We start from the raw sequence: 22,922 nt of genomic DNA on the forward strand, positions 1-22,922 counted from the left end.
GCTCTTAGTCTAGGAGAAATGCAATTGAGAGATAAAGAAATCATTTAAGTTTTGCAAATGTACATGAAATTGGATTTTTAAACCCTGTGTCTATACTCTCCTCACGTTTGACCATTTCGACTGAACTGATTGCTTTATTATAGTCTGACTGAATTGAGTGGTTGTTAACTGGTCGATCTAGTCAAAATGTCAAACTAGTAACGAGTGTGGAAACAGTTTCCCTGTCAAAAAAGCACTGAAGGCTGCAGCTGATTGCCTGTGCCCTTCCCCTAAGGTGACCTAGACAAAAAGCTATTGGGAAAGAAGGGGCGATGTGGAAAGGGAGTAAAAATTAGAGGCTTATCATCTAAGAAGAAATGCTTGATGCGAACTTGCATTCCAATCAACTAGATACTTCTTTTGCCAAGTTGATTTTTTGGCACTTGAGCTATTTTTAATAACTGGTGGGTGTTGTATTGGAGCCATTGGCATGCTGTCTAGTTTAGCAGATTGGAGAACTCCTAGAAATGTTTAACTCGGAAGAATTCACAAACATTTTGCAAACAATAGTATTTTGATGCCCACACATCTGTGGCTCATTTAAACAGTGTCTTAATGTATCATCACCCACAGTCATTGATTAGGATGCCTCCCTGCTACCTGAAGAAATGCCTCTGACTTGCTTTCCCACTGCAGGAATCCCAGCAATCATGGTGGCAATCACAGTCAGTGTGAAAAAAGATCTGTATGGAACTCTGAGCCCAACAACTCCATTGTAAGTACCAGCATCTCTTTCTCTAGTGGTGGGGCTCTGGCCCAGCAAGGTATGGTAAAGCGTTCTTGCCTGGGATTGGTCTTGACTCTGGCTTCAGGAAGAAATCAGCCTAAGCCCTTTTGCCCTAAGCATAGTCAAGGCTACATTTATGTAATGGTTAGTTGCCTGGGTCCTCTATGACCTTAGGCAAGTTACTTTACTTTTTAGTTCAATTTCCTCCTCTGGAAAATGGGAATAATAATGTTTCCTGTTAACGTCCTGTGCAAATTAAAATGATATCATGTATGTAATGTGCTCAGCATATTGCCTGTTCTACGGCAAATGCTGTGTAACTGGCAGGTATTGTGATTACAAAGCTCACACATTGCAAAGGTCATTGCAAAGAGTTAGTGGCCACTACAAGGAAATTCTGAGATGATTTGGAAAACATTTTTTACCTTTCAGCAACAAAGGTCTTCCCTGAAGAATGCTAAACAGCTTTCCTTTGTAAATGGCCTCAGCTTTGTTGTTTTCTTGTTTCTTTTCATTTTTTTCTTTTTATCCCATTTGATGTATAAGCTCATCTCTTTAGTTCTGTCAACCACAATCACACGAGAGTAGCAATTCACTTCACCCCACCTCTCCAAAACCTTCTTTTACAGGCGTGTAGGCGTGTAGACAGTTGCCCTGCGGTCCTTTAGGCTGCACAATCTCATTTTACACTTCTGATTATTCCATTCTTTTTATCATTGCCTCTCAAGTTCTTCCACTATAGATTTCCTCTCCCACTGGACTGGAATCAAATGTAGGAGGTCCTGCTCCAAGACTCCCCCGTCTTTCATATTGAGATGACAGTTTCCAGCGGGTCAAAATTATTTTGCCCTTTATAGCAGATGCTTTCTAATTAAAATTCCTTGTTATCTTTTCTTTCTCTTCCATTTTCTCTTCCCTTCCTTCTTATCTCCCGCTCCAACCTCCCCCCTTGCCTGTTTTGTGACTTAAAAGGTCCCCAGTGTCTACCTAATGGTGACTCTTCTTGAACCATCAAAAGCAAGAGCTAAAGCAAAACCAGAACAAAATCAACTCCACTTTTTCCCAAAAGAGACTTTTCAGATGTGACTTGATTAATAAGAAGCAGACTGCTCTAATAGTTTTTTTTTTCAAATTATATTTTGAAGAAGTAATTCATACACATGGAACAAAATCCAAATGTACAACAGGGTAGAGGATGAAAAATAAGCCCCACTTCCAAACTCCAGCTACCCAGTTTCCCTCCTGAGGTAACTCTTATTACCAATTTATTACCAAAGATCAAATTTGTATGGATATTCTCTTGCACACTTTGTTACCCAAGTGGTAGATATACACCATTTGGCACCTTGGTCTTTCCACTTAACAATATATCTTGAAGGTGATTCTCTACCCAAACATATAACACTATCTCATTTTAACAGTTTTCTATAGCATCCTTTAAGGATGCTGATAATATTCAGGGAACTCTAGGTATCAGAATCTATTAGGAAAATTAAATGTTTTTTAACACGTTTGCAACACACACACAGAGACAAACTCACACATAAGTGAAAGTATCCATGCCAACATAAACAACATGACCAAAAGAGATTTTCCTGGTTTTAGAAAAGAGAGCTCAGTTGACACACAGTTAAATTAGTCAATCTTCTCCGTGTTCAAAAATCAGGGAAAATGCCTCCAGTAATTGCAAATGTTATTAAATGGAATATTTGTTCATATGAATCACTGCATATTTTTTCTTTAATAAAAACTATAGAGTCATTAATCAATCCAGTGGCCAGTGTTGCCTTTGTCATCCAAATACATCATATTTTAAAGCAGTACACCTAGAGCTGTTCTCTTTTTGTAGCATTTTCATTAACTTTCATAATTTCACCATTGTTTGATATAGCTTTCAGAAAAGCCACTCATTGCTCACATCCTTTCACTGTGATATTTATCATGTAAAGTAGAATTCATCCTGCAAATAAGAGCTTAGGTGTAAGGTGTTGGGAGGGAGGGCATGCGGGGGCGGTGTGGGGAGCGCGGCGACAGAGAGCTACTTTGGGGGAAAATGTATCATTCGTTTTTCTGCTATTAACGAATAGAACCATTTCCTAGGGAATTGGACTGACGGGTTCCGCATAATCCTAGAGGATGGCAGAAACCATCCTCTAGGATTTCTGACTTAGTGTTGGAGAGAACCCTGAAGTGGGGTTCAGGAGATTGAGGTTCTTGTCCCAGCTCTGCCTCCAGTTGGTGTGAGTGAACTCTGTCCAGTTCATTTCTCTAGGGCTAGATGCCCTTAGGGTGAAATAAAATTGACTAGATGATCTTAAGTCTCTGAGAAATAGGACTTTATGTTTCCCTATCTCATGATAGTCTTCTTTGTTTCTTACAGTTGTTGGATTAAAGATGATTCTATCTTTTACATCTCAGTGGTGGCTTATTTTTGCCTCATATTTCTCATGAATCTCTCCATGTTCTGCACTGTTCTTGTTCAACTGAATTCTGTGAAATCCCAAAGCCAGAAGACTCGTCGGAAGATGATCCTGCATGACCTCAAAGGCACAACGAGCCTGACATTCTTACTTGGCCTCACCTGGGGGTTTGCCTTTTTTGCCTGGGGACCTGTGAGAATCTTTTTCTTGTATCTTTTTGCCATTTTTAACACTTTGCAAGGTAACTGCTGCTTTTTTGCCTTTTCCGTGGCCAGCTACAGCTCCAGCAAAGCTTTTGTTGCTGTGGAAAATAATCTCACCTGTTGGAAACATTAACTAGATGTTAGTCTTCATTAAATGCACACACAGCCCACTCTCTCTTACTCAGTGGTATAGGGAGAAGCCCAGATAGGTAACTCAACTTTAGGTAGTTGGAAATGCCTATATCAAACACTGATTGGCAATACTTCATACAGTGTTCATTGTATCAACACATTGTGCTAAAAAATGTACAGATTCACACTCATGTTGATATTTTGAAGTGCACAATCCAGCTAAACATAGCAATTAACTGGAAAGCAGAAACATTAAAGTTTTGGCCCCATAGACTCTATCTGCATCAGATATCCTAATATTTTGGGAAAGAGCCAGGCTAGACTATCATAGAATCATACAGGAATGAAGGTTAAAAGCAAAGGGCTATGGGAAAGGCCAAGCTTGTAGCCTTGATTTTGCTATAAGGCAACCTTTAAAAAGTTACCACAATTGGTTGAATTAGATGATCCTAAGCTAAAAGCCCTAGAGTTCTTTTAATTATTTTCCTTTATTCTGATGAAATGAACAAATAGTCAATGAAGTGATGAAATGGTCGACAAAAGATGGCATGAGAAGTAAAAGCTAGGGGCTGGGTGCAATGGCTCATGCCTGCAATTCCAGCACTTTGGGAAGTTGAGGCGGGCGGATCACCTGAGGTCAGGAGTTTGAGTCCAGCCTGACCCACATGGTGAAACCCCGTCTCTACTAAAAAATATAAAAATTAGCCGGGCATGGTGGTATGTGCCTGTAATCCTAGCTACTTGGGAGGCTGAGGCAGGAGAATCGCTTGAACTCCGGGAGACAGAGGTTGCAGTGAGCTATGATCGTGCCACTGCACTCCAGCCTGGGCAACAGAGAGAGACTCTGTCAAAAAAAAGAAAGAAAGAAAGAAAGAAAGAAAAAGAAAGAAAGAAAGAAAGAAAGAGAGAGAGAGAAAGAAAGAAAAGAAAAGAAAAACAGAAAAGAAAAGAAAGCTAGGGATCTGGTTCATGTAACTCTGAGTAATTGCTGATGTTCATTTTAACCTGATTTTGCCTATTAAAAATACTGAGGGGAAGAGGCCTGCAAAATTATTTTGTGTGAGTCTCTAATTCTACCCCATACTTTTATCCTCAAGTTTGGTCCAGTCCATCTGGGCTACTCCAGTAGGGACAGGCTGAGGGTCAACTTGGCATTTCATTGAGTTAGACTCTACCTTCGTGCTCTCCGCTATTTTTTTTTTTTTCATTCAATAAACCCTTCTTTTCCATACTGAAGCCCACTGATGATCCCATGGGATGCTCCTGCAAGGAAAAAGTTCTATGGTCAAATAACTTTGGGAAATGTGGCAAATTACATTCCCCCTTTCTTGGAATAGCACTATGTACATTAGCGTGGTAAAAGTTCTATTACCAAAAAAAAAAAAAAAAATCGTCTTTAAAAACTTGTTTTAATGTAGTGTCTTAAAAACCTCTGAACCTTTTATTGTGGTCATTGTTAATCCCTGAGGAACCTTGAGAAAAATAAATTGGCATGCAGTTATTATATTCCAGGCACTTGCAAAGTGCTGCGGGGAGTGGGGGGAAGCAATGTAGCAGAAGGCATGGTTTTTGCATTTATGTTTTATGACTCAAGAAACCATCTTATTTTAAGCAATGAGGTGGATCAGTGGAAACTTTCTGTCCCACCAGATCCTGCCAACCATATACAGCCATGTTCTAATTGGAATATAAGAAGTCACAAAATGTGTTGTTCTTCCTTCACATGCCATTTTTATTGCCTCTGGTAGTAGGAATGGAATTTTTAGAAACTCTCAATACCACCCTCTCTTGGTTCCCTTTGAGGCTACTGGCACTTGGTTGAATTCTAGTGTAGAACTGAAGGTTGTATTCTAGTGTAGGCCCTGGTGATGGTTCTACACTTTTTCTGTGGATAGAACTGCCTGGCCCACACTACAGTACTCTAACCTGATGCTCTAACCTCAAGAACTAACCAGTCATGGTGGAGAATGTCCATGGAAACGGATTAGAACCCAAGTGCCTGTGAGGACTTCCTCCACAGTGGTAACTCCAGGCTTCTCTTTGGCTCAGTGATTCTGAGGAAAAATGCACTCACTCTGTGGAAAGAGGGGTTAAAGGAAAGCTGGCAAAAGATCAAGAAAGCCAGGCAGTTCTGATTTTAAAAAGGAGGGGCAGGGGTGTTTTCAAAACCACTCTTTTGGTGGAAAGTAGCATCTAAGGAAGGAAACTGCATGGATAGAAGCAGAATTTAATAGGATATTTCTTTTCTTTTCAACTTTTATTTCAGATTCAGGGGGTAGATGTGCAGGTTTGTTAGCTGGGTATATTATGTCATGCTGAGGTTTTGGGTGTGAATGATCCCATCATCTAGGTAGTAAGCATAGAACCCAATAGTTACCTTTTCAATCCTTACTTTCTCCCTCCTCTCCCCTCTAATAGTCCTCAGTTGTCTACCGTTGCCATCTTTATGTCCATGTGTACCCCATGTTTAGTTTTCACTTTTAAGTGAGAACATGCAGTACTTGGTTTTCGTTCCTTCATTAATTCACTTAGCGTAATAGCCCCTAGCTGCATCCATGCTGCTGCAAATGACATGATCTCATTCTTTTTTTATAGCTGAGTAGTATTCCATGGTGGCTATGTAGACACTTTCTTTATCCAATCCACCATTAATGGACACCTAGTTTGATTCCGTGTCTTTACCATTGTGAATATTGTTGCAATGAACATAAGGGTGCATGTGTCTTTTTGGTAGAGTGATCTGTTTTCTTTTGGATATATACCCAATAATGGGATTGCTGAGTCAAATAGTAGCTCTGTTTTAATTTATTTGAGAAATCTTCAAACTGCTTTCCACAGTGACAGAACTAATTTACATTCCCACCAACAGTATATAAGTGTTCTAACTGGGTATTTCTTGAAAACTAAAATCAAAGTCCCATAGATCCAGCACCAAAAGAGCCAAGCTGTCTCTGTCTGTCAGATATGCCTTATGTCCATCAAGCACAAAGTCTTGCCAGTCCTGCCTGAAATGACTACAAGATAGCATGTACCATCTTGTAGCAAGGGAGTTTTCAGAGCTCAGAGTTTCAAATTCAAGACACACACACACACATGACCCGAATAACCTCCAAAACAAATGGTGGAACAAGTGAACAAAGTAGTCATTTAAAAGACAAATGACAAGCTTGCAACGCTGGCTGAAGGGGATGGGGGTGACCTGTGGTCAAGTGGGAAAAATTATGCTCATGATGAGCTATTTGTGAAGGAGGAATGCACAAATAAAACTGCAGGTGACAAAAACCTGACATCTTCCCTCATGCCTGTGTTTTCCTAGTGAGTAAGCAGATCAATCTGTTATGGGAAAGGAAAAGGAAAGCTGTCAGGCAGAGGGGGAGAGTTGGCAGGCAGCTCACTGGAATTCACAGAATAACCTTTAAGTCTGAAAACTAAACTCCATGCAAGAAATCAGAGTAGTAATAGGTGCTTGATGTCACTGTCACCCCTTGTACATGCTGAAGTTGGAGGAGTTTTGCCTGCTCTGAGACTGTGGTTTGCTCTCCTCGGGGTGCTGCGCCGCCTTCCAGGTGGCTGCTGCTCAGAAAAACAGCAAACACTGCTGAATTCATCCCCGCAGTTGTTTGGTTACACATGGGGATAAAGCTTTTGGGAGAGTTAGAGAGACATGCCATTCCGTTTACATGCCATTCCGTTTAGCCTCCCATCTGGAATCAGAGTCTCAGGGCTTGGGCTAGGGAGCCAAGATCTTCCCAATCAAACTTCCCATCGAGTGACAAGAAGTCACTTGCCTCTGCCTGAAACTTTCCATAGACTGAGAGCTCACCATTCTGTAAAGCAAAGCATTTATCAGCTCTGATGTGGTACCGGTTTTCCTTACCTGAGGTTAGTATAGTACAGTAGTTAAGGCCTTGGGCTCTATAGTCAGACTGCCTGTATTCGGAACTGGTGCTGCCAGCTCAATGTTAGCTCTGTGACCTGGGTCAAGTTTACTAGACTTCTTGGACTCCGAGTTTCCTCAACTATAAAAATGAGACTAATAGTACAATGCCTATCATATACTTATTGCCAAATAAACACTAGCTGTGATTTGTTAGTACGTGGTTGCTCTGGAACATTCTTCCATTTCTCCTGGTTCTAACCGGGCAACTGTACAGATACAAGCCTAATTTGTCCTTTTCATGGCAGCCCTTTCAGATCTGTGGCTAAGTTACCATCTCTTCTCACTCTATGTTTTCCACTCCAAGTTTTTTTTTTTTTTTTTTTTTTTTTTGGTCTGGATACAACATCCCAGCTCTTTCAGCTTTTCTTCACTATCCTTCTTCACTGTATTCTTGAATACTTCTGTTTGTCATCTTGCTCTTAAAACAAAGCCTCCCAAACTGAACATGGTGCTGGTGGGAGGTATGGTCAAACAAGGACAGAATATGGCAGGAGACTGTCACTCGCCTCCATCAAGATTCTTTTTATTTATTTATTTTTTATTATACTTTAAGTTCTAGGGTACATGTGCACAATGTGCAGGTTTGTTATCTTTACTTCCAGCAGTGCTCTAGCTGAAATTTGCTTTGGGGCATTTACAATAGACTGGTGCTCAGTTTACAATGGGTTAAGACCTCTTTGATACTAATTTACCTTCAGGACAACTGGCCAATTTAGAGGCAAGCTGAACCTGTATAGAGAATAAAGGTTTCCAAACTGCACTTGGATCAGAATAAATATTTTGAGGCTCAAGCAGTTATCACTATGTTGTAGGTGGATGTGAGAGTTTGTGTATCAAGTGCCTTGGAGTTCAAATCAACATATATTTATTGAGCTGCAGCAGTTAGTGCATTAAAGATGAAGGGCAAAATGGCATAAATATGAAAAGGAAACATATCTCAGCCCTCAAAGACTCAACAGCTAGGTGGAGAAATGGGAAATAGATGAATAATTGTATGGCTACATATAACAATACAAGAAACAAAATGTTATGAGAGTTCAGAAGTGGGAAAAATGAGTTTCAGTTTGAGGCATCTGGAAAGGTTTTGTGGATAAAGACTTTTTGTAATGGACCATAAATATAAGTCGGGCTATTGACAGGAGTTATTTCTGCCAATTCTACCCCCAACTGCAGGAAATCTAATTGGTCCTCCAGGGAATTTGCAATCAAGATAATTTTTTTTTTTTTTAAGACAGAATCTTGCTCTATCGCCCAGGCTGGAGTGTAGTGGCTCGATTCCGGCTCACTGCAACCTCTGCCTCCTGGGTTCAAGTGATTCTCGTGCCTCAGCCTTCCATGTAGATGGGACTACAGGCATGTGCCACCACACCCAGCTAATTTTTGTATTTTTAATAGAGATGGGGTTTCTCTATGTTGACCAAGTTGGTCTTGAACTACTGGCTTCAAGTGATCCACCTGCCTCTGCCTCCCAAAGTGCTGGGATTACAGGTGTGAGCCACCATGCCTGGCCAAGATAATCTTAAGTCATACTTTTATCTTCCAAGGAGATATTTTAGAGGGTGAGAAAGAGAAATGGCCAGCACTGCTGACAAAGACTTTCAGCTCCTCCCTCCCCCTTGCAGGACAAAATCAGGGCTGGCATTGGAAGTTGAGGGTCAAATCCATGGTTTCCACATGGTGTCATTATGCCAAAAAGCGTGTGTAATAGCTATTTATTGCTATGTAATACATTACCCCCAAATTTTACCAGCCTAAAACAACAAAAATTTATTATCTCACACAATGTCTGAGGATCAGTAATTCAGGAGCAGCTTAGCTGGGTGTTTCTGACGCAGGGACTGTCGTAAAGTTGTAGTCAAGCTGTCATCCGGGCCTGCGATGATCTAAAAACTTGACTGGGACTGGGGAATGTGCTTCCAGGAAGGCTCATCCACATGGTCGTGGACTGGAAGCCTCAGTTCCTCACCATGTGGGCCTCTCCACAGAGATGCCAGGATGTCCTCAGGACAAAATACTTGGCTTCCTTCAGAGCGATGAGAGAGAGAGAGAGAGAGAGAGAGAGATCTTTTATAACCTAATCTTGAAAGTGACATGCCATCCCTTCTGCTATATTCTATTGGTCCAATGTGGAAGGAAACTACACAAGGATGCCAATGCCAGGTTGTGGGGATGATTGAAAGCAATCTCAGAGAGGGGCTACCTTACCTCTCATGCTCTAGGATGAACAGCAGCCCCGGGACAAAATAGTGGTTGACATGAAGTCTTTATATAGACATTTTTGCCTTTGGGAGGGAGGCTACAAAGACAAGATCAGAAAGCCAGTAGTGGTCCTGGGGTTCCTTGAAAGTAGTATCTCTCATGACAGGAGCAGACCTGAGTCAGGGCATTGGTGATAGCTGGTGAAAGAAACCGAAAAAGACTGACCTTCTTCTCCTGGCTTAGGATTCTTCATTTTTGTGTTTCACTGTGTGATGAAGGAGAGTGTGCGGGAGCAGTGGCAGATACACCTCTGTTGTGGGTGGTTGCGATTGGATAACTCTTCTGGTAAGATGTCAGTTTGGATGAAGTTTTGAATTTTACATGTTTTACAAAACTGATCAGATTAATTTGTCTCCTAACTTGAGTACATACAGCATATCAGCATCAAAACACAGGCTGTTTCCATGTCGTGAAAATGATTTGTGCTTTTGAGCTGAGATGAATGAAGTCAAATGAAGAATGTGACTTGGGCCATATTTTAAACTAGGGATGCTTTTGTTTTGGCCCAGATTCCTTGGATTGCTTACCCTCACTGTCACATCAGTCTCAATTCAATTAAAAGAACATTGAATGCGTGTCTACTGTGTTCCAGGCACTGGGTCTCAGGGGCTTCTGGCTAGTAGCCAACAGTGGGTTGAGTGGATATAGGAAGCAAGGAGTGGTGGTGGAGATAGAGAGAACTTATAAGCATTCCTAAGATGCCTGGCCAGTGGGCTGCACAGGTGTACTGATGGCCCACAAACTGGGGGATGTAGTGAACTCAGATGTTGCCTCTTAACGCTGATGCTTCCCTTAAGAATGTTTCCAGTGCAGGCAAACTGATGTTCTATGTATCAAAAGGATCTTCCATTCAATTCAGGCAGCTTCTCTCAGTCTCAATACAAAGCCTAATCAATTTTCTTTAGTGAAGGCAGTATTTGAACTCTAAGATTCTACAAGTAGAACTGAGATTCCCCCCATTCCCCACTTTATGCTGACCATATCAGCAATCTGCTGGTCCTTGTGCTCTCGGAAAAGCAGGCATCCTAGGTATGTGAATTGTCTCTTCTTACACCACACATTATAGTACAAACCTACTTCTTACAACTTCATAGAAAAGCTGACTCCTTCAGGTATGCAGAATGAACACTGTGCATCAAGCTTTGTGTTTTTAAACCAGATTATTGAAGTGTAATTTATATACCATAAAATTCACTACTTTAAGTATAGAATTTGATGAGTTTTATGTTTTTAACTTTTCTTGGTATCATTTCAGATGCGAGCAGCCGGTGTCAGATAAAAGTTGGATATAAACAGGAGGGACTAAAGAAAACCTTTGAGCACAAACTGTTGACACCATTCCTCAAGTCAACTGCAACTAGCTCCACTTTCAAATCTTTAGGCTCTGCACAAGGCACACCTTCAGAAATAAGCTTTCCAAATGGTAAGAAAAAAGGGTTGTGTTGTCTACATTTATATTGCATATTGAATTAACGTGAGACCACATACTGGGTCTTGGATGATACTTCCTCTTCAAAACTAAGTGCACATGTGCATGTGTATACCTTGACTCATTCTTGGCTGAGAAAGTGTGTATAGAAGCATAGAAATGTGTACAGAAGTGTGTATAGGTGTGTCTGTACCTAGTAAATTTAGTATGAATGTGTTATTAGACTAATAGAGGAAAGAAGAGATGGGAGGTTAGAAAATTCATGAGTAATTAAAAACAATTGTCACAGACCGTTAAAACCAGAAGGAACCTTAGACATTGTCTAGTCCAATCCCTTCATTTTACAGTTGAGGAACCTCAATCAGGGAAAAGGAAAATGCCTTATTGACAGTCACTGAGTCCATCCTTACCATCCAGTAAAACTGGGGCCAGTCACTCAACCCTTAGCCATCCAGCAGAACTGGAGCCAGAACTCAGGTCTTCTGGCTCTCAGGGCTAGTACACCTATCAAGAAAACTCTCAGAGATACACATCCATCTTAGATGCTGAGCTTCTTCCATAGGAAGCCATATTTATAAGAAGAGACAGATGTTCAGTTGGGAATGGGGTGTTGTACCTAATTATGTAAAAAGGGAAACTGTAGGAAAAGGATTGGCCTACAGGCTTAAAGTAAAGAGAAAGGCAAAGTGAGCAAGAACTTAAGAACTTCAGGTTGATATTGTGATGATTCTGCATTGTGTGCTTCTAGTTAGATGATAGCGCAGTGGTCTTTGATTGCCTTTCTTTAAGACCAAAGTATACTCCAGTTCACACACACTTTGGTGGCCTGGCTGTTGTCATTCTCCTGCCTTCTCAGTGCTGGAGGCAGGACTGCCTTATTCTCTAGTGTTTTTCTTTATATTGGCTCCAAAAACCAGTTCTATGTCCAAGGGCTGAAGGCAATCTGGACGCAGCAAGGTGGGTTAAAAAAGCATCAAACTTGGAGTTGGAAGGCTTTGGTTCAGGTTCCAGCTCTGTCAGTCACTCTGTGACCTTGATCACATCACTTCTCTGCTTGAAGATACATTCTTTCTACCTTTAATATGAGGGGGCTAGAATGGATAATCTCTTAAGTGCCTGCCAGTTTCAGGGCTGTATATGACACAACACTGTTTTCCAGTTTAGGCTGGTTGACTACTGTATAGAGTCTCAGTCTCCCATTTTTGTGTGGGAAAGTTAGTGACGCACATGAAAAAAACCTCTCCCTGGCCACAAGCATTTATCAAACTCTGGCCAACTAACCTGTGGATATGTCTTGGTGCTCATATAAAGGCACTGGGGTGCCATGACATAGACAAGTCATGGGTTGTGGAAGCACCTTAGTACATAATAGTTGGGGCTGGTTAGGAAATAACATTTTCCAAGAGGGTTATTTAGCATTGGATTTCTTGATGTCCCTGGGGACTGTTTAATTAGCAAATATACAGCCTGATGTGTACATATTTTGCTTCAGAGGATCACTAGCAAATACCATATCCAGGATATTGATGTTGCCTTACCAAGCAATTGACCTGGAAAACCAACATTAAAGTGCTCATTGGTTGAGACAAACTGAGCCGGTGGGGCAGGTAGATCTGCCACAGGTTCTGAAACTGAAATCTGGGTGCTACCATTGTACTGGTGGCAGTCAGAAGCTTGATTCTATTAGCAGAGAGTGAAAAATCATGCCTTCTGTACCACCAGGCATTCTCAAGCTTGAGAAATAGCCAAACTTTCAGTGCAAGAATATCAAATCCATAAGGGATATTAATGTGTATGTTCACATTTTATGTCATCTTCTCTTGAAGGCCTCCAAGGTTTGTACATAAACATCCTCTCCTAGGTTAAGGCTAAGGTCAATAATGCTGCCTCTTATTCACAATGTAGGGAGAACATATGCACTGGTTGCCCAAACAGTGCTGTCTGGATGAATTAATTCACCCCAGATTTTATATAAAATGGTCCAAAGAAAGCACCACATTCTTCCCTTCTCTTCTAATTTTTTTATTTTTTCCTTCATTTGATAAAATTTTCTTATGCTTCTACTATGTGTAAAGTCCCTGATGCCACAGCTGAAAATGTTCTTTTTTTCTTTACTGCAGATGATTTTGACAAAGATCCTTACTGTTCCTCTCCTTGAGTTGTGAAGTTGTGCCTAATTATGTAAAAAGAATATAATACCTGTGGAAATAAAAATGAATTCCAAGTGTATACTTGCTCAGCTGATGGGCGCACCAAAATCTCACAAATCACCACTAACGAATGTACTCATATAACCAAATACTACCTGTTCCACCAAAACCTATGGAAATTTTAAAAATTAAAAATAAAAATAAAAACAAAAATCCCAAAATGAATTCCATTCACAAACAGAATTTTTCAATAAATCCCAGTAGAGAAAATGAGATGGGCGAGGCAAGATGGCTGAATAGGAACAGCTCCAGTCTCCAACTCCCAGCGCGAGCGACACAGAAGACCGGTGATTTCTGCATTTTCAACTGAGGTTCTGGGTTCATCTCACTGGGGAGTGCCGGACGATCGGTGCTGGTCAGCTGCTGCAGCCCAACCAGTGAGAGCTGAAGCAGGGCGAGGCATTGCCTCACCTGGGAAGCACAAGGGGGAAGGGAATCCCTTTTCCTAGCCAGGGGAACTGAGACACACAACACCTGGAAAATCGGGTAACTCCCACCCCAATACTGCGCTTTAAGCAAACAGGCACACCAGGAGATCATATCCCACACCTGGCCGGGAGACTCCCATGCCCACGGAGCCTCCCTCATTGCTAGCACAGCAGTCTGTGATCTACCGGCAAGGCAGCAGCGAGGCTGGGGGAGGGGCGCCCGCCATTGCTGAGGCTTAAGTAGGTAAACAAAGCTGCTGGGAAGCTCGAACTGGGTGGAGCTCACAGCAGCTCAAGGAAACCTGCCTGTCTCTGTAGACTCCACCTCTGGGGACAGGGCAATAACAAACGCAGCCGAAACCTCTGCAGACGCAAACAACTCTGTCTGACAGCTTTGAAGAGAGCAGTGGATCTCCCAACACGGAGGTTGAGATCTGAGAAGGGACAGACTCCCTGCTCAAGTGGGTCCCTGACCCCTGAGTAGCCTAACTGGGAGACATCCCCCACTAGGGGCAGTCTGACACCCCACACCTCACAGGGTGGAGTACACCCCTGAGAGGAAGCTTCCAAAGCAAGAATCAGACAGGTACACTCGCTGTTCAGAAATATTCTATCTTCTGCAGCCTCTGCTGCTGATACCCAGGCAAACAGGGTCTGGAGTGGACCTCAAGCAATCTCCAATGGACCTACAGCTGAGGGTCCTGACTGTTAGAAGGAAAACTATCAAACAGGAAGGACACCTACACCAAAACCCCATCAGTACATCACCATCATCAAAGACCAGAGGCAGATAAAACCACAAAGATGGGGAAAAAGCAGGGCAGAAAAGCTGGAAATTCAAAAAATAAGAGCGCATCTCCCCCGGCAAAGGAGCGCAGCTCATCGCCAGCAACGGATCAAAGCTGGACGGAGAATGACTTTGACGAGATGAGAGAAGAAGGCTTCAGTCCATCAAATTTCTCAGAGCTAAAGGAGGAATTACGTACCCAGCGCAAAGAAACTAAAAATCTTGAAAAAAAAGTGGAAGAATTGATGGCTAGAGTAATTAATGCAGAGAAGGTCATAAACGAAATGAAAGAGATGAAAACCATGACACGAGAAATACGTGACAAATGCACAAGCTTCAGTAACCGACTCGATCAACTGGAAGAAAGAGTATCAGCGATTGAGGATCAAATGAATGAAATGAAGCGAGAAGAGAAACCAAAAGAAAAAAGAAGAAAAAGAAATGAACAAAGCCTGCAAGAAGTATGGGATTATGTAAAAAGACCAAATCTACGTCTGATTGGGGTGCCTGAAAGTGAGGGGGAAAATGGAACCAAGTTGGAAAACACTCTTCAGGATATCATCCAGGAGAACTTCCCCAACCTAGTAGGGCAGGCCAACATTCAAATCCAGGAAATACAGAGAACGCCACAAAGATACTCCTCGAGAAGAGCAACTCCAAGACACATAATTGCCAGATTCACCAAAGTTGAAATGAAGGAAAAAATCTTAAGGGCAGCCAGAGAGAAAGGTCGGGTTACCCACAAAGGGAAGCCCATCAGACTAACAGCAGATCTCTCGGCAGAAACTCTCCAAGCCAGAAGAGAGTGGGGGCCAATATTCAACATTCTTAAAGAAAAGAATTTTAAACCCAGAATTTCATATCCAGCCAAACTAAGTTTCATAAGTGAAGGAGAAATAAAATCCTTTACAGATAAGCAAATGCTTAGAGATTTTGTCACCACTAGGCCTGCCTTACAAGAGACCCTGAAGGAAGCACTAAACATGGAAAGGAACAACCGGTACCAGCCATTGCAAAAACATGCCAAAATGTAAAGACCATCGAGGCTAGGAAGAAACTGCATCAACTAACGAGCAAAATAACCAGTTAATATCATAATGGCAGGATCAAGTTCACACATAACAATCTTAACCTTAAATGTAAATGGACTAAATGCTCCAATTAAAAGACACAGACTGGCAAACTGGATAAAGAGTCAAGACCCATCAGTCTGCTGTATTCAGGAGACCCATCTCACACGCAGAGACATACATAGGCTCAAAATAAAGGGATGGAGGAAGATTTACCAAGCAAATGGAGAACAAAAAAAAGCGGGGGTTGCAATACTAGTCTCTGATAAAACAGACTTTAAACCATCAAAGATCAAAAGAGACAAAGAAGGCCATTACATAATGGTAAAGGGATCAATTCAACAGGAAGAGCTAACTATCCTAAATATATATGCACCCAATACAGGAGCACCCAGATTCAGAAAGCAAGTCCTTAGAGACTTACAAAGAGACTTAGACTCCCATCCAATAATAATGGGAGACTTCAACACTCCACTGTCAACATTAGACAGATCAACGAGACAGAAAGTTAACAAGGATATCCAGCAATTGAACTCATCTCTGCAGCAAGCAGACCTAATAGACATCTATAGAACTCTCCACCCCAAATCAACAGAATATACATTCTTCTCAGCACCACATCGTACTTACTCCAAAATCGACCACGTAATTGGAAGTAAAGCACTCCTCAGCAAATGTACAAGAACAGAAATTATAACAAACTGTCTCTCAGACCACAGTGCAATCAAACTAGAACTCAGGACTAAGAAACTCAATCAAAACCGCTCAACTACATGGAAACTGAACAACCTGCTCCTGAATGACTACTGGGTACATAACGAAATGAAGGCAGAAATAAAGATGTTCTTTGAAACCAATGAGAACAAAGATACAACATACCAGAATCTCTGGGACACATTTAAAGCAGTGTGTAGAGGGAAATTTATAGCACTAAATGCCCACAAGAGAAAGCAGGAAAGATCTAAAATTGACACACTAAGATCGCAATTAAAAGAACTAGAGAAGCAAGAGCAAACACATTCGAAAGCTAGCAGAAGGCAAGAAATAACTAAGATCAGAGCAGAACTGAAGGAGATAGAGGCACAAAAAACTCTCCAAAAAATCAATGAATCCAGGAGTTGGTTTTTTGAAAAGATCAACAAAATACAGACCACTAGCAAGACTAATAAAGAAGAAAAGAGAGAAGAATCAAATCGACACAATTAAAAATGATAAAGGGGATATCACCACCGACCCCACAGAAATACAAACTACCATCAGAGAATACTATAAACACCTCTACGCAAATAAACTGGAAAATCTAGAAGAAATGGATAATTTCCTGGACACTTACACTCTTCCAAGACTAAACCAGGAAGAAGCTGAATCCCTGAATAGACCAATAGCAGGCTCTGAAATTGAGGCAATAATTAATAGCCTACCAACCAAAAAAAGTCCAGGACCAGATGGATTCACAGCTGAATTCTACCAGAGGTACAAGGAGGAGTTGGTACCATTCCTTCTGAAACTATTCCAATCAATAGAAAAAGAGGGAATCCTCCCTAACTCATTTTATGAGGCCAACATCATCCTGATACCAAAGCCTGGCAGAGACACAACAAAAAAAGAGAATTTTAGACCAATATCCCTGATGAACATCGATGCAAAAATCCTCAATAAAATACTGGCAAACCGGATTCAGCAACACATCAAAAAGCTTATCCACCATGATCAAGTGGGCTTCATCCCTGGGATGCAAGGCTGGTTCAACATTTGCAAATCAATAAACATAATCCAGCATATAAACAGAACCAAAGACAAGAACCACATGATTATCTCAATTGATGCAGAAAAGGCTTTTGACAAAATTCAACAGCCCTTCATGCTAAAAACGCTCAATAAATTCGGTATTGATGGAACGTACCTCAAAATAATAAGAGCTATTTATGACAAACCCACAGCCAATATCATACTGAATGGGCAAAAACTGGAAAAATTCCCTTTGAAAACTGGCACAAGACAGGGATGCCCTCTCTCACCACTCCTATTCAACATAGTGTTGGAAGTTCTGGCTAGGGCAATTAGGCAAGAGAAAGAAATCAAGGGTATTCAGTTAGGAAAAGAAGAAGTCAAATTGTCCCTCTTTGCAGATGACATGATTGTATATTTAGAAAACCCCATTGTCTCAGCCCAAAATCTCCTTAAGCTGATAAGCAACTTCAGCAAAGACTCAGGATACAAAATTAATGTGCAAAAATCACAAGCATTCTTATACACCAGTAACAGACAAACAGAGAGCCAAATCAGGAATGAACTTCCATTCACAATTGCTTCAAAGAGAATAAAATACCTAGGAATCCAACTTACAAGGGATGTAAAGGACCTCTTCAAGGAGAACTACAAACCACTGCTCAGTGAAATAAAAGAGGACACAAACAAATGGAAGAACATACCATGCTCATGGATAGGAAGAATCAATATTGTGAAAATGGCCATACTGCCCAAGGTAATTTATAGATTCAATGCCATCCCCATCAAGCTACCAATGAGTTTCTTCACAGAATTGGAAAAAACTGCTTTAAAGTTCATATGGAACCAAAAAAGAGCCCGCATCTCCAAGACAATCCTAAGTCAAAAGAACAAAGCTGGAGGCATCAGGCTACCTGACTTCAAACTATACTACAAGGCTACAGTAACCAAAACAGCATGGTACTGGTACCAAAACAGAGATATAGACCAATGGAACAGAACAGAGTCCTCCGAAATAATACCACACATCTACAGCCATCTGATCTTTGACAAACCTGAGAGAAACAAGAAATGGGGAAAGGATTCCCTATTTAATAAATGGTGCTGGGAAAATTGGCTAGCCATAAGTAGAAAGCTGAAACTGGATCCTTTCCTTACTCCTTATACGAAAATTAATTCAAGATGGATTAGAGACTTAAATGTTAGACCTAATACCATAAAAATCCTAGAGGAAAACCTAGGTAGTACCATTCAGGACATAGGCATGGGCAAAGACTTCATGTCTAAAACACCAAAAGCAACGGCAGCAAAAGCCAAAATTGACAAATGGGATCTCATTAAACTAAAGAGCTTCTGCACAGCAAAAGAAACTACCATCAGAGTGAACAGGCAACCTACAGAATGGGAGAAAATTTTTGCAATCTACTCATCTGACAAAGGGCTAATATCCAGAACCTACAAAGAACTCAAACAAATTTATAAGAAAAAAACAAACAACCCCATCAAAAAGTGGGCAAAGGATATGAACAGACATTTCTCAAAAGAAGACATTCATACAGCCAACAGACACATGAAAAAATGCTCATCATCACTGGCCATCAGAGAAATGCAAATCAAAACCACAATGAGATACCATCTCACACCAGTTAGAATGGCGATCATTCAAAAGTCAGGAAACAACAGGTGCTGGAGAGGATGTGGAGAAATAGGAACCCTTTTACACTGTTGGTGGGATTGTAAACTAGTTCAACCATTATGGAAAACAGTATGGCGATTCCTCAAGGATCTAGAACTAGATGTACCGTATGACCCAGCCATCCCATTACTGGGTATATACCCAAAGGATTATAAATTATGCTGCTATAAAGACACATGCACTCGTATGTTTATTGCAGCACTATTCACAATAGCAAAGACTTGGAATCAACCCAAATGTCCATCAGTGACAGACTGGATTAAGAAAATGTGGCACATATACATCATGGAATACTATGCAGCCATAAAAAAGGATGAGTTTGTGTCCTTTGTAGGGACATGGATGCAGCTGGAAACCATCATTCTCAGCAAACTATCGCAAGAACAGAAAACCAAACACCGCATGTTCTCACTCATAGGTGGGAACTGAACAATGAGATCACTTGGACTCAGGAAGGGGAACATCACACACCGGGGCCTATCATGGGGAGGGGGGAGGAGGGAGGAATTGCACTGGGAGTTATGCCTGATGTAAATGACGAGTTGATGGGTGCAGCACACCAACATGGCACAAGTATACATATGTAACAAACCTGCACGTTATGCACATGTACCCTACAACTTAAAGTATAATAATAATAAATAAATTTAAAAAATAAATAAATAAATAAATAAATAAATCCCAGTAGAGATACTTGCCTCCTCCCAACCCCTGATTGGGGAAAATGTTGAATTTGTGAAACAATCTGCTCCAACCTTGTATTTCAAATATTATTTTGTATGGGGAAGAATAAGATAACATTTGGTAAATATTGAAGTCAGAATAATTCTCCTATTTGTCGTTATAGTTGTTTCTTTTTTGGATGAGACTTCAGGCTATCGTTATGATATGTTACCTAATATATCGTTATGATATATTAGAGGAGAAATGTCTACGGCATTGGAAATTTTGTTTCAAAAGCTTTAAGTGTACATCAGCTTTGCCTTCTGTGACTTCCCAGTCAGGTGTGCTGCTCACATTTGTCCTTGGATAGAAATAAGTAAAGAGAGGAACATTCTGGAAGGATACGCAAGCAACTGGTATCAGTGGTTGCCTTCAGGAAGGGTAACTGAGTATCTGGGGTCAAAGGAGGAAGAGACATTTACTTTTCACACTATACCTCTTTGTATCTTTTGAATCTTGTATTGAGAGAATATATTACTGCTTGGAGCAATAAATAAATGAATACATAAATAAATAAAGATAACCAGACCCTTCCAGTGAGAAAGATAAATGCCTACATTTCAATATCAAAAATCAAGTTCCCCAGGACCCTTATGAAAATGTATGATGCAGTGGGCTGTGGAGACAGCAGAGTTGGGTTCAAATCCCAGCTCTGTCGCTTTCTAGATGCGTGTGACCTCGTGATGTAATGATCATACGTGCATCCTAAAATTGAAGTGAAACTGAAATAAGATGAGGTCTGAAAATGTTCTAGCACAGTGTAACACAGTACATCTTCATTCCTTTTTCTTTCAAACTCCTATCAGCTTACCACTCATTGCCTCATGGCCCCAACCTACCATGTCTACCTCATTAAAGGTATCACATTGATCTTCTAAATAAAATTTAATGCTGACTACCAAACAGACTACAGCACTGGTGCCAGTCACTGGTATAAAGCTCCTAGGTCTCCATTGTTCCCCCATTACCTCGCATAATATAAAAATTAGATTGGCCCTTAGGCCCCTGAATATCTGCCATCAGAGTCAAATCCATTGTTCCCCATGTGGTTTCATGTATACTTTTTTGATAGGGGAAGGTAAGAGAGAGAGAGTGTGTGTGTGTGTGTGTGTGTGTGTGTATGTGTGTGTGTGTGTGTGTGTGTCTGTCCGTGTGTGTGAAGGGGGACTAACATGAATAATGATCAAAGTGTCTTGAATGTTACATGTCTTTGAACTGAAATATTGTCACCTTCACTCAAAAATAGATTTAAGGACAAGACTTGGTTACAATTAGCACTTTTACAAATAAATGCATTCTGCACGTGGTTTGATTTGGGGGATCATTTTGGCTGTTAAAATGCCCATGATTGTACTTATTTTCAACAAGTAATAAAACCTTGATTGTTCTGCTGCTGTTGGAGTGATAAATGTACAACCTATCTCTAATGACCTGACAGACTGTCGAGAACAGAAACGTTATTTGATAGAAAAGTTCATGATTCCTGTCATGACACCCCTTGCTAATTAGGAAAACATGGGCTTTCTACAATTTCAAAGGCAGCTTGAAATTGCAGGGAAAACACTGATTAAATATCTCCCTGGCATCCTTTGACTTGCTTTTCCTGGGCGCAAAAAATGACTGATACTTGTGTGAAGATGGACCCAAGTAATTATGGATAAAAGACCCTAGAAACTTTGTACTGCTTTCAATCAACAATCAATCAACTCCCAAGTATTGACTGAGTCCTGACATGGAGGGAAAGATACAGACACATCATACTTAGGCCACTACCTCCAGCAGCTTACTGTTTACTTGGGGAGACCAGATACACACACTGAAATAGTGAATGATTAGAGCAAGGATATGATAGAAGAAAAGTGCTTTATAGGCAGGAAGTCACGAAAGATTTAGTCAGGCTGAGAGTGGGGTATTCCAGGTAGAGTCAATGGTGGCAGGTGGTGGACATTTGAATAAGACAGGACACTATTTCTCAATACCACAGGCAAACTGTCTTTATTAAGCATTGATCAGCAAAATTACAAAGCCCCTTTAAGCTTCAGAGCATGAACTTTTCATTCTTTGCTGCACCCTGGGTACCTTGTGGGCAAGTAGCAAGCACTGAATGGTACTAAACTCTCACTGAGGCATGTCTGAGGAAGCTCCTGCCCAGAATCCTAATCCTTATCATTTTGTCCAAAGTCCCAAAGACGGCAGTGACCTTCTGTGATAGCCCACTTCCCCTGCACACAGGAATATGGGAAGGTTGGGGAGGAGGCAGAAAGCTAAGAGGAGGTAAGGCTTGTATCTCTAATAGCTCAAGCTTATGATGTGTTTCTGGTCCTGACCTTCAAGCATTTAGGGTACACAAGGAGTTTGGAGCAATGAAGGAAGGAACTAATTATGCCTCTGTTGATTAGGCAAAACAAGTGGAATGGATTAAATTTATACATATGTCTGGTAACTCATAGACACTCCATAAATATTTGTCACATGCCTGAGTGCATAAATGGTCTAAAATACATGAGCATAGGAAAGCAATGGCTGACTTTTCCTAATCTAGGGTTTGTTATCTTAGTGCTGAGTAGACCTACGCTTTCCATTATTATATAAACTCCATTAGGGCAAGAACCTTGTTTGTCTTGTTTACCACTGTACTCTCAGTACCTAGCACAATGTTTCACTCTAGGTTCTTTGGTTACCAGCCACATGAACCAAATGTCTTTGAGCTGACATTATTGTCAATTCTGACTAACCAAGGGATCTTATTGAAAGTGTTTTGGGAATTCAAAACGTTTATGGGAAAGTTAAAGAACAGGGCTAGACATTGTGGAAGACAGTGTGACGATTCCTCAAAGACCTAAAGACAGAGCTACCATTTGACCCAGCAAGCCCATTACTGGGTATATACCCAAAGAAATATAAATCATTCTATTATAAAGATCCATGCATGCATATGTCCATTGCAGCACTCTTCACAATAGCAAAGACAGGAATCAACCTAAATGCCCATCAATGATAGACTGGGTAAAGAAAATGTGGCACATATACACCATGGAATACTATGCAGCCACAAAAAAGAAGGAGATCATGTCCTCTGCAGGGACATGGGTGAAGCTGGAGGACATTATCCTTAGCAAACTATTGCAGAA

At 41.0% G+C, this 22,922-nt stretch overlaps 2 protein-coding genes across 2 annotated transcripts in view; one reads left to right on the forward strand and one right to left on the reverse strand.

The window, feature by feature from the left end:
* The window catches only part of ADGRG4 (adhesion G protein-coupled receptor G4), a 113,903-nt gene extending 100,383 nt beyond the window's left edge, over positions 1-13,520 (forward strand). The window contains exons 20-24 of the mRNA XM_028842064.2: positions 676-754; positions 3,147-3,427; positions 9,904-10,005; positions 10,976-11,143; positions 13,270-13,520. Coding sequence (XP_028697897.2) covers positions 676-754; positions 3,147-3,427; positions 9,904-10,005; positions 10,976-11,143; positions 13,270-13,307 — 668 coding nt within the window. The 3' untranslated portion in view covers positions 13,308-13,520. The remainder of the gene's footprint in view (positions 1-675; positions 755-3,146; positions 3,428-9,903; positions 10,006-10,975; positions 11,144-13,269) is intronic.
* Positions 1-22,922, reverse strand: part of MAP7D3 (MAP7 domain containing 3) — a 286,896-nt gene that overhangs the window by 185,095 nt on the left and 78,879 nt on the right. The gene's annotated exons all lie outside the window — the stretch shown is intronic.

The sequence above is a fragment of the Macaca mulatta genome, chromosome X (genome assembly GCF_049350105.2).
Source record: "Macaca mulatta isolate MMU2019108-1 chromosome X, T2T-MMU8v2.0, whole genome shotgun sequence".
Taxonomy (NCBI): Eukaryota; Metazoa; Chordata; class Mammalia; order Primates; family Cercopithecidae; genus Macaca; species Macaca mulatta.